Below are 17,818 nucleotides of genomic sequence, written 5' to 3' on the forward strand. Positions count from 1 at the left end.
TCCAGCCCAGGATAGTTACCAACACGTTTTCCCCCTTTGGAAGGAAAGCAATACAGTAGACCCCAGATGAGTTGACTCAAAGTTAGTCAGTACATGCAGCCCAACAAGGCGATCACCAAATCAGTACCCTAAAAACAAATTGCCATGCACTCACCCAGCCGACCTTTGCATCTCCTGAAGCATATACCTGCTGCTGGCGATGCGTGCCCACTGTCCCGTCTCCTTGGATCTCTCTCAGCCACTGGAGGGAAGGCAGGATGGCTGGTTCCCTTCTGACATGGGGTTGGAGATCGGAGCTCACAGTCCATGGGGACCACAGGTAGAGACTATAGTCCCATCCACTTGTACTGTATAGAGATCTCCCAGGACTTGTGGAGAAGGGATGAGGTAAGCAGTGCTTTGCTCTGGGATCTGCTCTTCTTTGGGGTGAGCTGTATCTGATGCCTCAGGCTCGTGGGTTACCAGTGGGTTTGGGCAGAGGCCAGTGGTGCTCTGCTTTGATGCCAGTGCTTCAGCTGGGGGGGGAGTTGTGCACTACTCGAACACCACCTTCACCAGAAGGTTGATCTCCTTGCTCTCCAGCTCCAGCATCGCTGTAAGTTGGAGTCAGAGACCAGCGGTGCTCTGTCCAGATGCCAGCGCTTCAGCTGGGGCTGTAGTGTACTACACCATCACCAAAAGACTGTCCACCCTGCTCTCAATTTCTGGCATCACTGCAAGTTGAGGGCAGAGGCCAGCATTGCTCTATTCCAATGCCAGCGCTTCAGCTGGGGTGGTGGTATGCAACTCAAGTTCCACCATCACCGAAGGACTGTCCTTTCAGCCACAGTTCCTTCCAGACTAGGTCCTCAAGTTCCATCACCCATTCATCCAGGGGCAGCTCTCCAAGGAAAAGCATCTGCAGAGCTACTTGTACCTGTAAACTCGAACTCCACCATCAATGAGAAAATTAACCAAGTGTTGTGAGGCGTGGAATTGTAACAGTTCAGCAAAACACATAACATTAATACATGTGAGGTAGGGTTTATGGAACAATTTATTTAGGCACATGGACTTAGCATGAGCCGGAAGCAATAGGAGCAAACATGCAACAACCTACATAACTAAAACCACAAGTGCCAGCATTACATTTATTACTTATCTGGAACTTACCAAGAAAAAAAATGTCCCCTCCCAGTTTATCCTTAATAACATTATATGATTTAGTGGTGGGGTAAGGAACCTAGTGACCCTGAGAAACTTCTGGCGTGCTAGGGCACAAGTTTGTCCAGTGTGACGTGGATGCCCAGACTGCACTAGCAGGAGTCCTGAGGCCTGAGTATCCAGTTTACTCAAATCAGTACTAAGGTTGAACTGAGTCAGAGCTGCAGACCCTTTTGCTGAAAATGAATGGTGGTAATTGTAGAAGGTCGTACCATCGTATTTGTACAATCACGCAGTCTTATTGATAGGAACACCACACAAATTGAATTTCTTGTAAATGCAGTCTTTTTCTTTATTAAGAGGTCTGACAATTTAAACAAAAATAAAACAAACAAAAATAAAAGCCTTGCTCTTCTGAGCACTAACTCACAGTTTTTCCACTAACTGCTGTTGGGCGGCTTACCCGCTTCCAGTCATACAAAATACAAATGTTTGCACAGACCTTTTTTCCCAAATAACTATGTAACTATGTAGCAGGTAAGCTGGTGGTGTTGCCAGACTCTAACTTCTCAAGTCTATCATTAATTAACCCAATAGAGGATAACATCGAGGTGATCATAGTGTAGACATCAGGCTGTTGGGAATCACTGGACCCTTCCCCAGCATCAGAGTTGTCGGTAGTAGTATTCAGCAGCCTGAACAACTCTGCTTTCCTGACAGTAGCCAGGATCCCTATTATCAGTAACATTTACTAAAAAGGGCCACTAAATTGAAGAAGTAATCCGTGGTAAAATTATGTACCTGAGACTGTAAAAGTTTGAAATGGCCAATTCTTTGTAGCAATAGATTATGGCGAGTAGTAAGGGTCAGTAACCTAATGATGAGAAAATGTAGGATAATGTTTGAGACTGTAGAAATAAGTGTGGGCCAGGTTGTGGACCCAAGTAATTTAAGATAACCTACCCAAATTTGACAGGTACGAGGTATAACGGGCAAATGCTGCCTTGTTATGATGAGCACCTTGTAACTTGATAATAGCTGGTCAGAGTATGTCATCTAATAATAGAGTGAAAATTACCATAAACATCTGATGAGGGTTTAAGACATAGCATATAAATAATTAACAGAAATGTGACCAACCTAAAAGTGACAAGTTAGAAGAGCTGCCAAATGGCAGGGACAATTAAAACAGATTATCAGTCCTTGAACGAACCTGCAGATATAATTAACAAAATATATAGATATTAACCATTAGAAGGTTCAGCCCATGAAGATACCAAATGTAAACATTTATACATCCCACCAAAATAAGAATCAGAACTTACAATACTAATCTGAAAAACTCCAATACCACACTAACACCATTAGGGGGACCCCTTAATACTGAAAGATTTGAATAACATAACCAGAATTCACATGAATTTGCATCAAACCTATCTGAGCCTAGAGAAATTAAAAGAAATCGGGAGTAATCGCACAAACACCTAAAGCTGTAGCCAGGTGTTCGTGTATTACCGATACGTTAACTAAGGAGCTATTTGCCTGATATGAGTCAAACGCCTGAGAAAATACAATGAATTCATACGTGCGAAGGGAACCAAATGAGGATGAGTACGTGCAGAAAGGCACGAAAACAGCTGAATGTAAGCAATAGAAAACACCAAAGGTAAGTAATGAAATAGACCCATACGTTGTGACCATAGTATGAGGCATGGGTTTAGGGTTAGGGGTAGGGTTAGGATTGGGGTTTTGGTCCAACAGAAGTTCCGAATTGCCGAAGTGCCAAATTGCTGAAGTTCCGAATTGCCGAAAGTGCCAAATTGCTGAAGTTCCGAATTGCCGAAAGTGCCGAATTGCCAAAGTGCCGAATTGCCAAAATGCCCAACCGAACCGAAAGCCATTGGTCCGAATTGCCAAAGCAAACACATTTTTTTACTTACACGAATTTCCAAACGGAACCAAAATTTTTGCTCATGCACATCCCTCTAAAGCATAGGAGGCTGACTGGACTACAGAGTACCCTAGCCAAGGCTATTGGTACTTATCACTCCCCATCAGCCCACTGTACTAAGAGTTGGATAAGCTTGATACTAGTTTGGGCACTACAATAGACTTTAATGGTTATCATGCTTTGGGTGTTCCTTTAAGAAATGTTGATAGAAAAGATTAAAACTGTTTTTCATCAAGTGTGATAAAAAGAGATATTTTTCTATATAAAAGTGTCCAGAGTTGGGTTATTCAGGTACCTGAACAGAATGGGAATCTTTTAAAGCTTTAGCATTGAGTGCATTCAGTATGCTCAAAATGGTTGCTTAAAAATGGAACAAGATTTGTGTGAGTACATGAAGTAGATACTAAAAGTAGAACCATAATGTTTTTATTACTACATTTAATGGAGAACCTGTTACAGGCAATTTAATGTAATGTGCTTTGTTAGAAATTGAAGGAAAATGCCTTGCTTGGAATTCATTATCAAAAAACTTTAAATATATGAGTACCCTACAGGAAAACCACTTACTTTTGAATGTTAGAATAAAAACACAAACTGAAGAAATACTCAGTAGTGAAGGGGTGAACATAATAATAATAATAATAATAATAATAATATACTGGGTTGCTTCCAAACAATCAATAAGAAAAACGCTGCCATACCACCGAACATTCAGAAGTATGAAATCAGGAAAGTAAAGTAAATCTAAAGTAATGTGTATTAATTCTTCAATGAATTGCATTAAAACTCTACTCCTACAGCACTGTACTGCAGTTTTACTTTTACAAATTATATATTTGAGTTATTTCTCACATAAATGGGACTTGGGGCATTACGCACATATCTGACATCATAGCATATTACAAGCACATCTGTTAATTGGGAACATATATCTAGTGCCCCCAGATGCAAAACATCAGTGAATTAGCCTAGAGTAGCAGCCTAAATTCAGTACAGTCTTGCCGAACAAGACATTGGGAAAATTTCAAAGTGTCCATATAAATTTTATTTTACCAAACTGGCAAATTAAGCAACTTTTTCAGAAAATTGGCATGTTTGGGATCTTGTTTATATGTGACTCAAAGATGATCCCTCGATTTGGATTTTTCCATGGGGATTTTAAATGAGAAGTCCTTTCTCTTTAGATCCACACAGCTTTCTAAAATACAGATATCTATGGTTTTCCCTCCGGGGTGCTGTATTGTTACAGGCATTGGATCTTTGGGGAGTGCCTGTCTAAATGGGTCAGTATCTACTTCCAACCCATGGTGAAGGATCTGGAAAGCACTGAAAAAACAAGAAGCCCAACGCGCATTTCGGTGCCAAACAGCTAGCACCTTCGTCAGGGGTGCTAGCTGTTTGGTACCTAAACACGCGTCGGGCTTCTTGTTTTTTCAATAATGGGGGTTTGATTCACTCCACTTTACTTTGGGTTTATTTTTGCACTGTTATTTTTTTATTATTATTATTTTATATGGCTTAATACAGTCATTTTTTCAGTCATTTCTTTTCTCCTAATGCCTATCAAGCAAGATTACCAGGGAGAGAGGCTGCTTTTTATCCTTTTCAATTACCTGTCTCTATTTTAGATTTATCCTATTTAGATTTAATTTAGCCTAATTGTGACTACCTCACCTGTTTTTTTTGCTATTAATAGTCTGATGGAGGTCTGATGGTATAGGTATCTATCAATAAGTCTATAATAAAGTTTTTTTTATTTTTTTATACTTTATATAAATTACCTTACTATGTCCTTCTCAAGTTGACATAAGACATAACATGTATTCAATCTATTTGCATTTTCTTTAAGGTTATTTTTTATCAGTAGTTCCTCTATGGTTATTCAGCACTTATACTTATGCCCCATTGTACAGCGCTACTGAATCTGATGGCGCTATATAAATAATAAAATAATGATAATAATACAGTTTCTAATATCCAGGTGGCTATTGTCACTTTTTTAATATGTATGTATGTATATATATATATATATATATATATATATATATATATATATATATATATATATATATATATATATATATATATATATAGTACATGTCTGTCTGTCTATATGTGTGTGTATACATATGTATGTATTTTTTCATTGGGATGTTTCTTTCAGGGATAAATAAATTGCAAGAGATAGTTTAATAATGTACTTACTTGCTTATCTCAAAGCAGGCCTAAAATCAAACATTGATCATTTAAAAAATATAAATAATTCTTAAAATAATAACCTGTGCAAGACATATTTTTATCCTGATGACTACCCTCGGTAGCTTATGTGAAGAGCATTTTTTTTTGCCAATCCAAGGCACAATAGAATACTACAGTTTGTCACTAAAAGTGCCACTGGGGATAGGTTGCAAGATGGGATATGCCCAAAGCAAATGAAAGAGACATTACAAAGCATTGCCAAGCAGTGGAGAAGTTTGTCAAGTGAAGTATAAAATGCAATCAAGTAGAAACAATAGAAAGGTATATTACTCAGAAAATGTTCCCTGTCATCACGGGTTTGTAGCTACCCAGCAGTGAACATTGATGAGATTTGCCTGGGCGAACACTGCATAATGGATTGGATTACAAGGAAACTAAAGTATATTACTCAATATATATAAAGTTAGAGAAGCCATGAATAGTTTAACAATGAGATTACATCACAGCACTATTCATTTAAAATTATATATTGAATACATAGCTGCAAATTGAAATGTAGTTGTTAATTTGCTGTTGTTTAAATAAAAAATATACTACGCTGTCAGTAATATATTTAACATATAGACAGACTAGTGTAAAAAGAGATAGAGAAGTGTTGATATTACTGCACAGGATAATGCACGTTTGCAATTTAGCTGATTATTTATTAAAGGGTTTATTCACTAAACTTTGAATTATAGTGAATTCAAATCCAGATGGCAAAATTCAGGTTAAAATAGCCAAGCTATGACTATAGCTGATTTTGAGAATTTTTCCATATCAACTTTGAGAATTTTTCCATATCAACTATTTTAGCCTACACTTTGCCAGTTTGATTTCAGCTTGTTAAAACTTATTTGGAGCCCCCTCTACCCCCTCTGCCCCACAGATTGTAAAAGTGCTCTATGTTTGGCTACTGTCTCTTTTTTCCATTTTACAAAAAATGTAGATTTCAGTAGAGATTGTTCTTAGGAGTATTCACTAATGCTCAGTTCAATTTTGTGTTTTTTTTTTTTGTTTGTTTTTTCGGAGAATGTTAGATGTATATTGCATATATTAGATCATAAGTAATCTGCTTAAATAAAATTTTCGCCTTACATTTAAAATTAAGTTTGAATTATTATTTTATTTTTTATCATTCAAAGTTGCACCTGTCATGTTTGACTATATTTATTACCTGTTATGTGTTAAATTTATATATGTGTGTATGTATATATGTATTGTTTGTATATTGTATTTTTTTTGTAATATTGTATCCTATTGTAACAATGCAATGTTTTGTGGACCCAGGACATACTTGAAAATGTGAGAAATCTGTATGTATCCTTCCTGGTAAAATATTTTCTAAATAAATAAATAATGACATAGTAAGATATTAACATATGTCACAGCCTCGGAGTGTTTTGTAGTCCCTTCCCATGCAGGCATGTAGGTTGGAGTAGAGCACAAAGCTCTCTTTCAGGCAGGTCTGACTGGAGTGCGGGGATGGGACACAGAGCGGGGAGGACAGGGTTGATAGGTATGAGCCTTCCTGTTGTAGGGAGCTATACAGGTTGTATTGGGGTGGTGTGGCTTGATTTCCAAACAGGCACATACTTCAGGGAGTCCCCCCTTGGTTAGTATCCGCATTTGTGGTGTCATAACTTTCCAAGTATTCTAGCCAGGGTTTCCAAGAGATAGCGAAGGATTCTCTTTGTGAGGCAGTGTTAGTGGTCATGCATAGTAAATATATCACTGGTTGATTTTGGATATCAGTTGTGGTTTAGATGGGCAAAGTGTCTGCTTCCAATTAATTGCAATTAGATTTCACTAGGATCGCCAGGATCTGTTTGGTAGGCATTGACGTGCCTTGTGGGAAGAGAAGAAACAAACCAGTGTGTATGTCAATGGGCAGCTGTGCAAAGTTGAATGCCCATAAGGTATCTTGTACCACGGCCCATAGGGGTCGGATACATAGGCAACTCCACCAGATGTGCATCATTATTCCCTGGGCCATCCCACATCTCCAACAATATGGCGAGACAGAAGGATGAATCTTGTGGAGCTCTTAAAATATTTTTTTTAATTCTTGCAATTCTCACTTTAGTGATGAACTCTGGCAATGTTCACAGAATGTATGTTTTAATTGTGACAAAATCCATAGATATTTGCTTTCAGCACTTCAGAGTTTTCGCTCAGTGACTTTGAAAATGTGTAGATTTTCTAAATGCAGAAGTGTAGCACTCACCTATGTTATCCATGAGGTTTCATTCTAGGAGGGCAGATGGAATTGAAGGAAAACATAATGAGAACGGTCTTTAAATATTACATATAGATATGATTAGTAGGATAGCATGTACTACTTTTATAAACTATGTATTACAAAAAAAAAACAGTTTTGGACATTCATACTTTTTGCAAATAAGCTTTGTGTTTTATACAAGCAATATAAGGACCGAGCTGTTTACGAAACTGAGAATTTAAAGTGAATTCAAAGTGAATTTTTAATTTTAAGAAAATAATAGCAAAAAAACATTTTCAACGTCAACTATACTTTAAATGTTAATTCTTTTGGCCTTAAATTTAAAAATCTTTTGGAATTCACTTTAAATTCTCACATTAGTGGATACCCCTAGAAAAGTAAGAAAAATAAATTGTGGGCACATTTTCCACTAATATTGGAAGACACATTTATTCCACCTAAACCTAAATTTAATTTTCGTCCACAATATTTGTAAATAACTTCTGTGATCTATGAAAAATGCCATTGCTTCTAAATCTACCTGACAGTGCTTCATATTTAATATCTGAGGTATACAAAAATATCATTAAACTTTATAAGACAATGTAGTCAGGCATAGTTTTTTTTGGAGAAAAAAAAAAGCAAATCAGGACTGTTTCCATCTATGTGATATTCCACAAGGACATTGCAGTACACTGAGGTTTCCAAATAATACTTGAGTTTTATTGTCAAGACGTCAAGGATAAACTCAGGCAGCAGATATTTCACATAAATGATATGGTTCCAGATTGCAATATCTATTAGTGATAGTTTATCAAGTTGTATGCCTATTGTGGCATTTCCTCATGAGCAAACATAGATACATAATATTATTATTTATTAAATTGAGAACTGCTGGAAAGTCAAAGTGAATATAAAATATTTTCCCATTGAGCTATTTTGGCCTTAAATTTGAAATTCACTTTGAATTTCCAACACTTCTCATTTTAGTAAATGTCAGTATTAAACATTGTAATGGTACCTCTTCCCGGTATCTCGACCAGTTACATCCAGTTAGTTCCCTTCCTTCAGCCGATCAGGAACTTTCGCATGGTTAGGGGACTTAGCTCTATGCGCTTCCAGGCAGAGATGACACTCAGCCCTGGAAGCTCTTATTCCTTACAAGGACTTTTCCCCCATTGCATCCCCTGCAAGCTGGAACAGCAGACACAGTGGTTAAATCTTCCCTTAGTCCCAGGCAAGAGGGGGCTGGGTTACAGATAGCCATCTCCCACCCTGGAAGACACCAAACAGTACACAGGGATACACATTAAACCATATTACATTCATGGGGGTTACACTTTGGAGCTCGGTGCCCCTGGAAGGGAAGGGGTTACAGGGTTGGAATCTACATCGCTAAATAGCCCTGGGTCACATCTAGGATCCCTGCAAAAAGGGGGGATATTGGATGTACAGAGCCTGAGATATCAGCATCGAAAGTCTGGGGCTCGAGGCTCTGTACATCCCCAAAATTAGTTCCATGGCGTTACTTGGTTTAGTCTGGCAAACTTCGCGCCTAAACCAAGCAACAACAAATTAACTGAAAGGGCACAAACCAAATCACGCCAATCAGCATTCATGGGAGGAAGGGGTTTCGCCGTCCAATCCAAAGAAAGGGCGTGAAACTCGGCTGCACCAATCAGTGTTCGGGGAGGAGAGGGGTTTTGCCGCCCAATTAGGAGAAAGGGTGCACAACCCGATTGCACCCACTGAAAGGTGCGAAAACAATTTGCACCAATCAGCACCCAGGGACGAGAGGGGTTTCGCCGCCCAAACAGAAGAAAGGGCACGAAACCCCGTTTGAACAGGCACTCCTTCTCTGATTGGTTGCCCGCTCCTTGCGGCATCCAATCAGCGCTTACTCGTGCCAACCAACCAGGAGAATGGCGCGAAAGTTTGAATGGGCGCTCCTTCTCCCATTCGTCTGAACGGACTTCCATGCGGCCAGTGCGACTCACAGCCCCAGAGATTCCCTGTTGGCGCGCGTCCCTCTCTCCGGTGGATATCCCCATGCAGGTATCCATCAGATAGAGCGCTCTCCTGGGCAGCCACGAGCCTAGCCTCATGGCTCCCCGGTATGGGAAAGGGACTAGTGGCTACAGCTCCCTTGAGAGTGGGTAGGATGGTCCCTGATAGTCCCCGAAGACAGAGTGTGCAGGCTGGTTCAGGATACGAATGCTGCCCCCTGGTGACATTCGGCTATACGAACCGGCGACCACACAGGGGAAGCACGCGCCGCTTGTTCCCTTGCAGTCTGTGGTTTTCACACCTCTTCAGCGAGGTGTGAATATTCTAACCACACATTCTAAATGGAGTATCGGGGTGGTCCGGTGCACAGGGCTTTGCGCCGGAGCTCTTCCATGTGGCTGAAAAGTAAAATGCATCGTACATTGTAAACATACAAGGGGCAACACACAAATAAAACAATTCCACACAGATACATGGAGAACCATAGAGTACAAGGGGAATTGGTGGGAATAGACACTAGGGACACAAACTACAAGGCAAACACATAGGCATATACAGTGGGAATGGTAATTAGTGACGATGTCCCGCCACAAACGTTATACAGTTTCATTGGTGAATATATGCATGTCCTTTTGAACAGATTGCATACCACCCAAGTGTCCCTATTTTGAGCTGACAAATCCATCTGTACCTCTTTCCTATCCTAATGTCTCTCTTTTCCAGGAGCTCCAATCATGTTGGTGTGTCTGAGTGTATAACAGAGCTCCACAGCACTAACACTCACAATAATTTACAGTTACATAGTTACATAGGCTGAAAAGAGACATGTGTCCATCAAGCTCAGCCTACCTCACATTTGTTTTTGTTGCTGATCCAAAAGAAGGCAAAAACACAGTTTGAAGCACTTCCAATTTTGCAACAAACTAGGAAAAAAATTCCCCAAAATGGCAGTCAGGTTTATCCTTGGATCAAGAAGCTGGAGCAACCCTACAGTTGAAACATTATATAATTGAATACTATGTTTTTGCATAGTATGCATCTAGGTGCTGTTTAAACATCTGCACAGACTCTGATGAAACCACTTTTTCAGGCAGAGAATTCCACATCATTATTGTTATCATGGTAAAAAAAAAACTTTCCTTTGCCTTAAACCATAGATGTCAAACTTGCGGCCCACAACTAATATGTTTGTGGCCCGTGGCGAACGAGCACTGAGTGTAAGCTCTTCCTGCACAGTGCCCGCCGTGATGCCGGGAGCCAGAATATGACGTCACTCCGGCTCCCGGCATCACTTTTCGGCGCACAGGAGAGCTGTGCAGAGGAGAGCTCAAAATCAATGCTCCCTCGCTGCCTGTCCGCCCCCAGCCTGCCAGAATGTACACCTGCCCAGCAGCCCCACAAGACCCCAGGTAAGAAATCCTGTTCTGTTTGAATTGATTTCCACACCATGGTTTGTATTGGCCCCGGATATATTTGTATAATGTTATCATATCCCCTCTGAGGCGATGTTTTTCTAAACTAAAGAGGTTTAAATTTGTTAACCTTTCTTCATAGCTAAAATGTTCCATTCCTTTTATTAATTTTGTAGCACGCCTCTGCACTTTTTCTAGTGCCATAGAATACTTCTTTAGAACAGGTGCCCAACATTGCACAGTATATTAAAGATATGGTCTTACCAGTGATTTATAAAGAGGCAAAATAATATTCTCATTCTGAGAATTAATGTGTCTTTAACCCCTTAAGGACACATGACATGTGTGACATGTCATGATTCCCTTTTATTCCAGAATTTTGGTCCTTAAGGGGTTAAATTACAATAAATGTATTTAGAAGTCAGTCTGTATAAATAAGATATTTTATGTTTGTTCTAAATTACATTTTATTTGTATATATTGTTATAAGTAATCCAAAACAAGCTCACCTATGGCCACACCCCAACTCAATTCCCTAAAATTAAAGTGCCCCTCTTTGTCCATTTCAAATGTTGGAAGGTATGAGATTGTACTGAGTTAAGAGTTGTTTTACATCCAGCAAAAAACATATGGGAAAACTATTTGGGATGCATTTGAATTTCATTAATCACCTTGTGATAGTTTTAAGGGTGATACTAAAACCTACCAATGCCGGATGTATTATAATAATGTATAAAAAAGTACAAACTACTGGACTCATGTACAGGGCTACCGTCATGGCATGCACGGTGATCAGGTACCATGACCCCCCCATTCTCTATATATGTGCCCCCCCCCCGCAGCCTGTGTATTGTCTTCCAGAAGCTCTCTACAGCTCTCGTAAGCCTACTGGCTGTCAGAACGATGCCATAGCAATGCTCCATGCAATATGCACACAGAGCTTGGAGAGAGGAGCTGCTTGAAGCTAAAGATGATGTCTTCTGAGCCCCCTCTTCACTACAGAGAACCTTGCAGCCAGCACAATGCCATTGAACCACCAGAGAGTGTAATACCCCCTCCCCGCCCCCCTCCCTGGCCACAGTTAAGAGGCAGGGAGGGGGAAATAACATTTATTATAATATATATATATATATTTTTTTTATTAAAAAGAAAACATTTTTACCAATAAAATGCAGCCCCTATCCTACTTCACACCTTGCATCCAGTCAACACAGCATACACTACACAAGCAAACACACTACATTTACTATACACACTGCATTTACTCACACACACACACTCTGTGTTCACTCTACACACACACACACACGCTGTACCCTTGTGTGCAGATTCGCATGTGAGCCCTGAAGATGGACTTGGGATGGGCCTTGGGAGCAGACTCGAGGCAGGCCCCGGAAGGCTCAGACCTTGAGCTAAGTAAGGGTTCCCACATTATCTGATGTCAGCCCTGCTCATGCAATGCAAACAGTGTAATATTGATAATATTGTTATAGTTTAAACAACTCCATTAATAAATGTACAAAATAATGAATAGCTAAGGAAATTGTCATCTATATTTTAACCTGATTATGCTCTTTTTATGTTATTGATTAATGCCTATTTGATTACTTATCTTACTTGTCCATCTGCTATTAATCCGAGCAAAAAAGGTGAGAATCAGCAAGAATTATTCCATTGATAAAATATTTTAAAATTAATAATTTTAAATTACTAAAAATAAATTATTAAATAAATCAAAAGAGAAAACTAGAAGATGCAGGATAAGAACATAAATACCCCATAAATATGTTTTAGATAGGTGGTAAATGTGATATAGTCTGTTATTGATTCTTTATTTTTGGAGTTCTGTTGCACCCTCTTTCTGTAATGTGTTATGCAAAATAAAGTCAGGTCATGTAACAGAGACAAAGGTGGCTGGTTTAGTTGATGTTGGTTGTTGTGGGCTTTATGAACTAAATCAGCAAATCTAGGTGTAAGGTCAAAATAATTAAATTGGAAAAAAATAGCTGATTCAACTATCTTCCTAGCACTGATCTCCATCACTCATGGCTTAGTAAATAAAACCCAATGTACAGGGAGTGCAGAATTATTAGGCAAGTTGTATTTTTGAGGATTAATTTTATTATTGAACAACAACCATGTTCTCAATGAACCCAAAAAACTCATTAATATCAAAGCTGAATATTTTTGGAATATTTTTTTAGTTTTTAGTTTGTTTTTAGTTTTAGCTATTTTAGGGGGATATCTGTGTGTGCAGGTGACTATTACTGTGCATAATTATTAGGAAACTTAACAAAAAACAAATATATACCCATTTCAATTATTTATTTTTACCAGTGAAACCAATATAACATCTCAACATTCACAAATATACATTTCTGACATTCAAAAACAAAACAAAAACAAATCAGTGACCAATATAGCCACCTTTCTTTGCAAGGACACTCAAAAGCCTGCCATCCATGGATTCTGTCAGTGTTTTGATCTGTTCACCATCAACATTGCGTGCAGAAGCAACCACAGCCTCCCAGACACTGTTCAGAGAGGTGTACTGTTTTCCATCCTTGTAAATCTCACATTTGATGATGGACCACAGGTTCTCAATGGGGTTCAGATCAGGTGAACAAGGAGGCCATGTTATTAGATTTTCTTCTTTTATACCCTTTCTTGCCAGCCACGCTGTGGAGTACTTGGATGCGTGTGATGGAGCATTGTCCTGCATGAAAATCATGTTTTTCTTAAAGGATGCAGACTTCTTCCTGTACCACTGCTTGAAGAAGGTGTCTTCCAGAAACTGGCAGTAGGACTGGGAGTTGAGCTTGACTCCATCCTCAACCTGAAAAGGCCCCACAAGCTCATCTTTGATGATACCAGCCCAAACCAGTACTCCACCTCCACCTTGCTGGCGTCTGAGTCGGACTGGAGCTATCTGCCCTTTACCAATCCAGCCACGGGCCCATCAAGACTCACTCTCATTTCATCAGTCCATAAAACCTTAGAAAAATCAGTCTTGAGATATTTCTTGGCCCAGTCTTGACGTTTCAGCTTGTGTGTCTTGTTCAGTGGTGGTCGTCTTTCAGCCTTTCTTACCTTGGCCATGTCTCTGAGTATTGCACACCTTGTGCTTTTGGGCACTCCAGTGATGTTGCAGCTCTGAAATATGGCCAAACTGGTGGCAAGTGGCATCTTGGCAGCTGCACGCTTGACTTTTCTCAGTTCATGGGCAGTTATTTTGCGCCTTGGTTTTTCCACACGCTTCTTGCGACCCTGTTGACTATTTTGAATGAAACGCTTGAATGTTCGATGATCACGCTTCAGAAGCTTTGCAATTTTAAGAGTGCTGCATCCCTCTGCAAGATATCTCACTATTTTTGACTTTTCTGAGCCTGTCAAGTCCTTCTTTTGACCCATTTTGCCAAAGGAAAGGAAGTTGCCTAATAATTATGCACACCTGATATAGGGTGTTGATGTCATTAGACCACACCCCTTCTCATTACAGAGATGCACATCACCTAATATGCTTAATTGGTAGTAGGCTTTCGAGCCTATACAGCTTGGAGTAAGACAACATGCATAAAGAGGATGATGTGGTCAAAATACTCATTTGCCTAATAATTCTGCACTCCCTGTATATATGACTTTATCACTCTTTCATATTGTATTGGACAATTTAATACAACATATGTTTTTCAAATATAAGATACTATTGTAAAATAATTTGACAATTTATAATTATTTATTTTTTTACACAACCCCAGGCTACATGGTTGGAGACTTGATAACATTTACTACAGAGTGAAAAATATACATTGCCTCATGAATAAATATTATAACAATACATTTTTTAGAGCTTTGAACATTCTCATAGTTTGTATACATTTTTTTTTTATTAGCTACAATGGTCACCAAATAGTACCTTCATGTTCTGATCAAAAAACCTTCAGTCAATAAACTAATAAGGACTCATTTTATTTACAATGATAATAACAATGATTTATATAGGACAAACATAATCCGCAGCGCTGTACAATAGATAAGAAAGACACACTAAGTTCTAACAAAACATGACTGACATACTGAAACAGTAAGTAAAGATGGTATTGTTTGCTTGCATGTTTTTAATTCTAATATGTCATATATCTAATATTACAATTTGTACTTATTTATTTTTAGAAAGTGTCCAAGAAGCAACCGGATCCACAGGCAAAAGCAAAACACCGGGCACTACAGTTCAGACAACACAACAAGAGCATCGACACGGTTAATTTAAAGCACGCATGTTTCCACAATGGCAAATTTGTCAAAAAAGACATTGGACTAGATTAATATTAGTCAAGAAAAGGACAAGAGATCTACACATGTTGCCTTGCATTTGTGTTAATCTACACCAATGAAAACATGTACTACAGCTATATTTGAATATGTATGGATATATTTGAAATAGTATACATTGTCTTGATGTTTTTTTCTGTAATGTAAATAAACTATTTATATCACACAATATAGTTTTTTTTTTCTTTCCAATGTAATTGTTATATATAATAAATACTCAGTAATGAGAAATATGGTTTTGTATATGTTTTGTGTTCTTAATATGAACATGCAATTTCATCCATGTTATATTCTATCCAGGTGTTTAGAATTCCATTACACTCAAACATAGTAAATATTAACGCAAATATTCCAACTGATCCTCTAACCGTTTTATTAAAAGTATGTATAGTGTACTCTGTAGGTATTTGGACCAAAAGTTTGTTTATTTTTATTTTCTCAATCACTTTGAAGCCATAACTGAGAAGGTATTGGCAAAGTGTCATGCTAAAATTTTTGCTTATGTACATCTGCAAATGGAAACAAACAAAATATAGCATATAAATAATATACAAGGTTTGGGATTTTTGTAATCATGATGCAAGGGCAACAATGCCAATGTAAGCACACCACCCTGAGAATTGGGACGCCAGTGGAAAGGAGGTAAAGTGTGGGGGGGCGGGGGCATTGATGCAATTGTGTCACTAGCTCAGATCAGAAAGTGCCCGAGTTAAATCAGCTTGGGGTGAATGCATGCCAGGCTGCCTGTCCATCACTCAGGCTGGCCCACTGAGGGCAGAACCTCCAGAGAGATGTGAGAGAATGTCTTATCTTGCACTTGAGTTATGATTTTTGGAGACAGTTCCAAAAGCAGGACAACAGTGAACTAAGGTGGGATGGCAGGATAGGATCCAGAAATCTGGACTATCCCACCAAATTCAGGATGGTTTGGTGGCATGATGTAAGTGAACAGAAATATTTACTTAATACAATTAATACACAAGTGAAACTAAAAATAAAAGAAAAAGTTGTAGTGTTATGGACCGTAGTCAGGGCCGTCTTTATTTTTGATTGGACCCTGGGCAAGCATTTACTTGGGCCCCCTGACTACATATAGATACACACAAATACACTACCTGACACACATGCAGATACACACTGACTGCATATAGATACACACAAGAACATACAGATACACACAAACTATATATAGATACACTGACACACAGATACACACACACACAGATACACAACCTGACACACATGCAGATACACAGATACAAACACTGACATACATGCAGATACAAAGGTACACACACTGACTACATATAGATACACCGACACACACACTGACACACATGCAGATACACAGATACACAACCTGACACACATGCAGATATACAGATACACACACTGACACATACAGATACACACTGACTATATACAGATACACACAAACACAAACGGACAACATACAGATACAGAGACACATTCTGACAGACGTACTGACACAGAGACACACACAGCCAGCCATATTGAAACACACATACACAGACATACAGAACCACACGGACACTGACAGACTCACACATAGACACACTGACCCACTGACAGACATACAGACATTATGGCACACATACACACAGACAGACATACTGAAACACACATACACACAGACACTGACAGACTCACACAAACATACAGACATACTGACACACTGACAGACATACTGGCACACATACACTGACAGACATGAACACATACAGACATACTGAACCACACAGACACTGACAGACTCACACACACAGACTCACAGATACACTGACAGACATACTGGCACACATACACTGACAGACATGCACATATACACTGACAGACATGCACACATACAGACATAATGAACCACACAGACACTGACATACTCACATGCACAGACATACAGATACACTGACAGACATACTGGCACACATACACTAACAGACATGAACACATACAGACATACAGAACCACACAGACACTGACAGACTCACACACACAGACATACTGACACACTGACAGGCATACTGGTACACATACACTGACAGACATGCACACATACAGACATACTGAACCACACAGACACTGATAGACTCACAAACACAGACATACAGCACCACACAGACACTGACAGACTAACACAAACAGACATACAGATACACTGACAGACATACTGGCACACTAACAGACATACACTGACAGACATACATACACACATACATACTCAGACACTCATGCACAATTTGATAACCACCCTCCATTTTCTTACCTTTACCTGGAGGGTGGCTTCCCTGGGGTCCAGTGGGCTGGCTGGGGTGGCTGGGAGTTAAGCTCTTGCTCTCTCCCGGCCTGGCCCCCTCCAGAACAGCTCCTTCCTACCGCATGGCTCCTGTTTCCGTGGGAGGAAGTGACGCGAGGCTGTCACTTCCTCCCAGTGCTGCCGAAAAGCAAGGGCCTGGTCGCGCTATTAAAGTGCATGGGCCACCCGATGGGCCCCCA

At 39.4% G+C, this 17,818-nt stretch overlaps 1 protein-coding gene across 1 annotated transcript in view; it reads left to right on the top strand.

The window, feature by feature from the left end:
- TMEFF2 (transmembrane protein with EGF like and two follistatin like domains 2) overlaps nt 1-15,473 on the top strand; it is a 662,476-nt gene extending 647,003 nt beyond the window's left edge. The window contains exon 10 of the mRNA XM_063430171.1: nt 15,146-15,473. Coding sequence (XP_063286241.1) covers nt 15,146-15,242 — 97 coding nt within the window. The 3' untranslated portion in view covers nt 15,243-15,473. The remainder of the gene's footprint in view (nt 1-15,145) is intronic.
- The last annotated feature ends 2,345 nt before the right edge of the window (nt 15,474-17,818 follow it).

This window comes from Pelobates fuscus, chromosome 8 (genome assembly GCF_036172605.1).
Source record: "Pelobates fuscus isolate aPelFus1 chromosome 8, aPelFus1.pri, whole genome shotgun sequence".
NCBI classification, from domain to species: domain Eukaryota; kingdom Metazoa; phylum Chordata; class Amphibia; order Anura; family Pelobatidae; genus Pelobates; species Pelobates fuscus.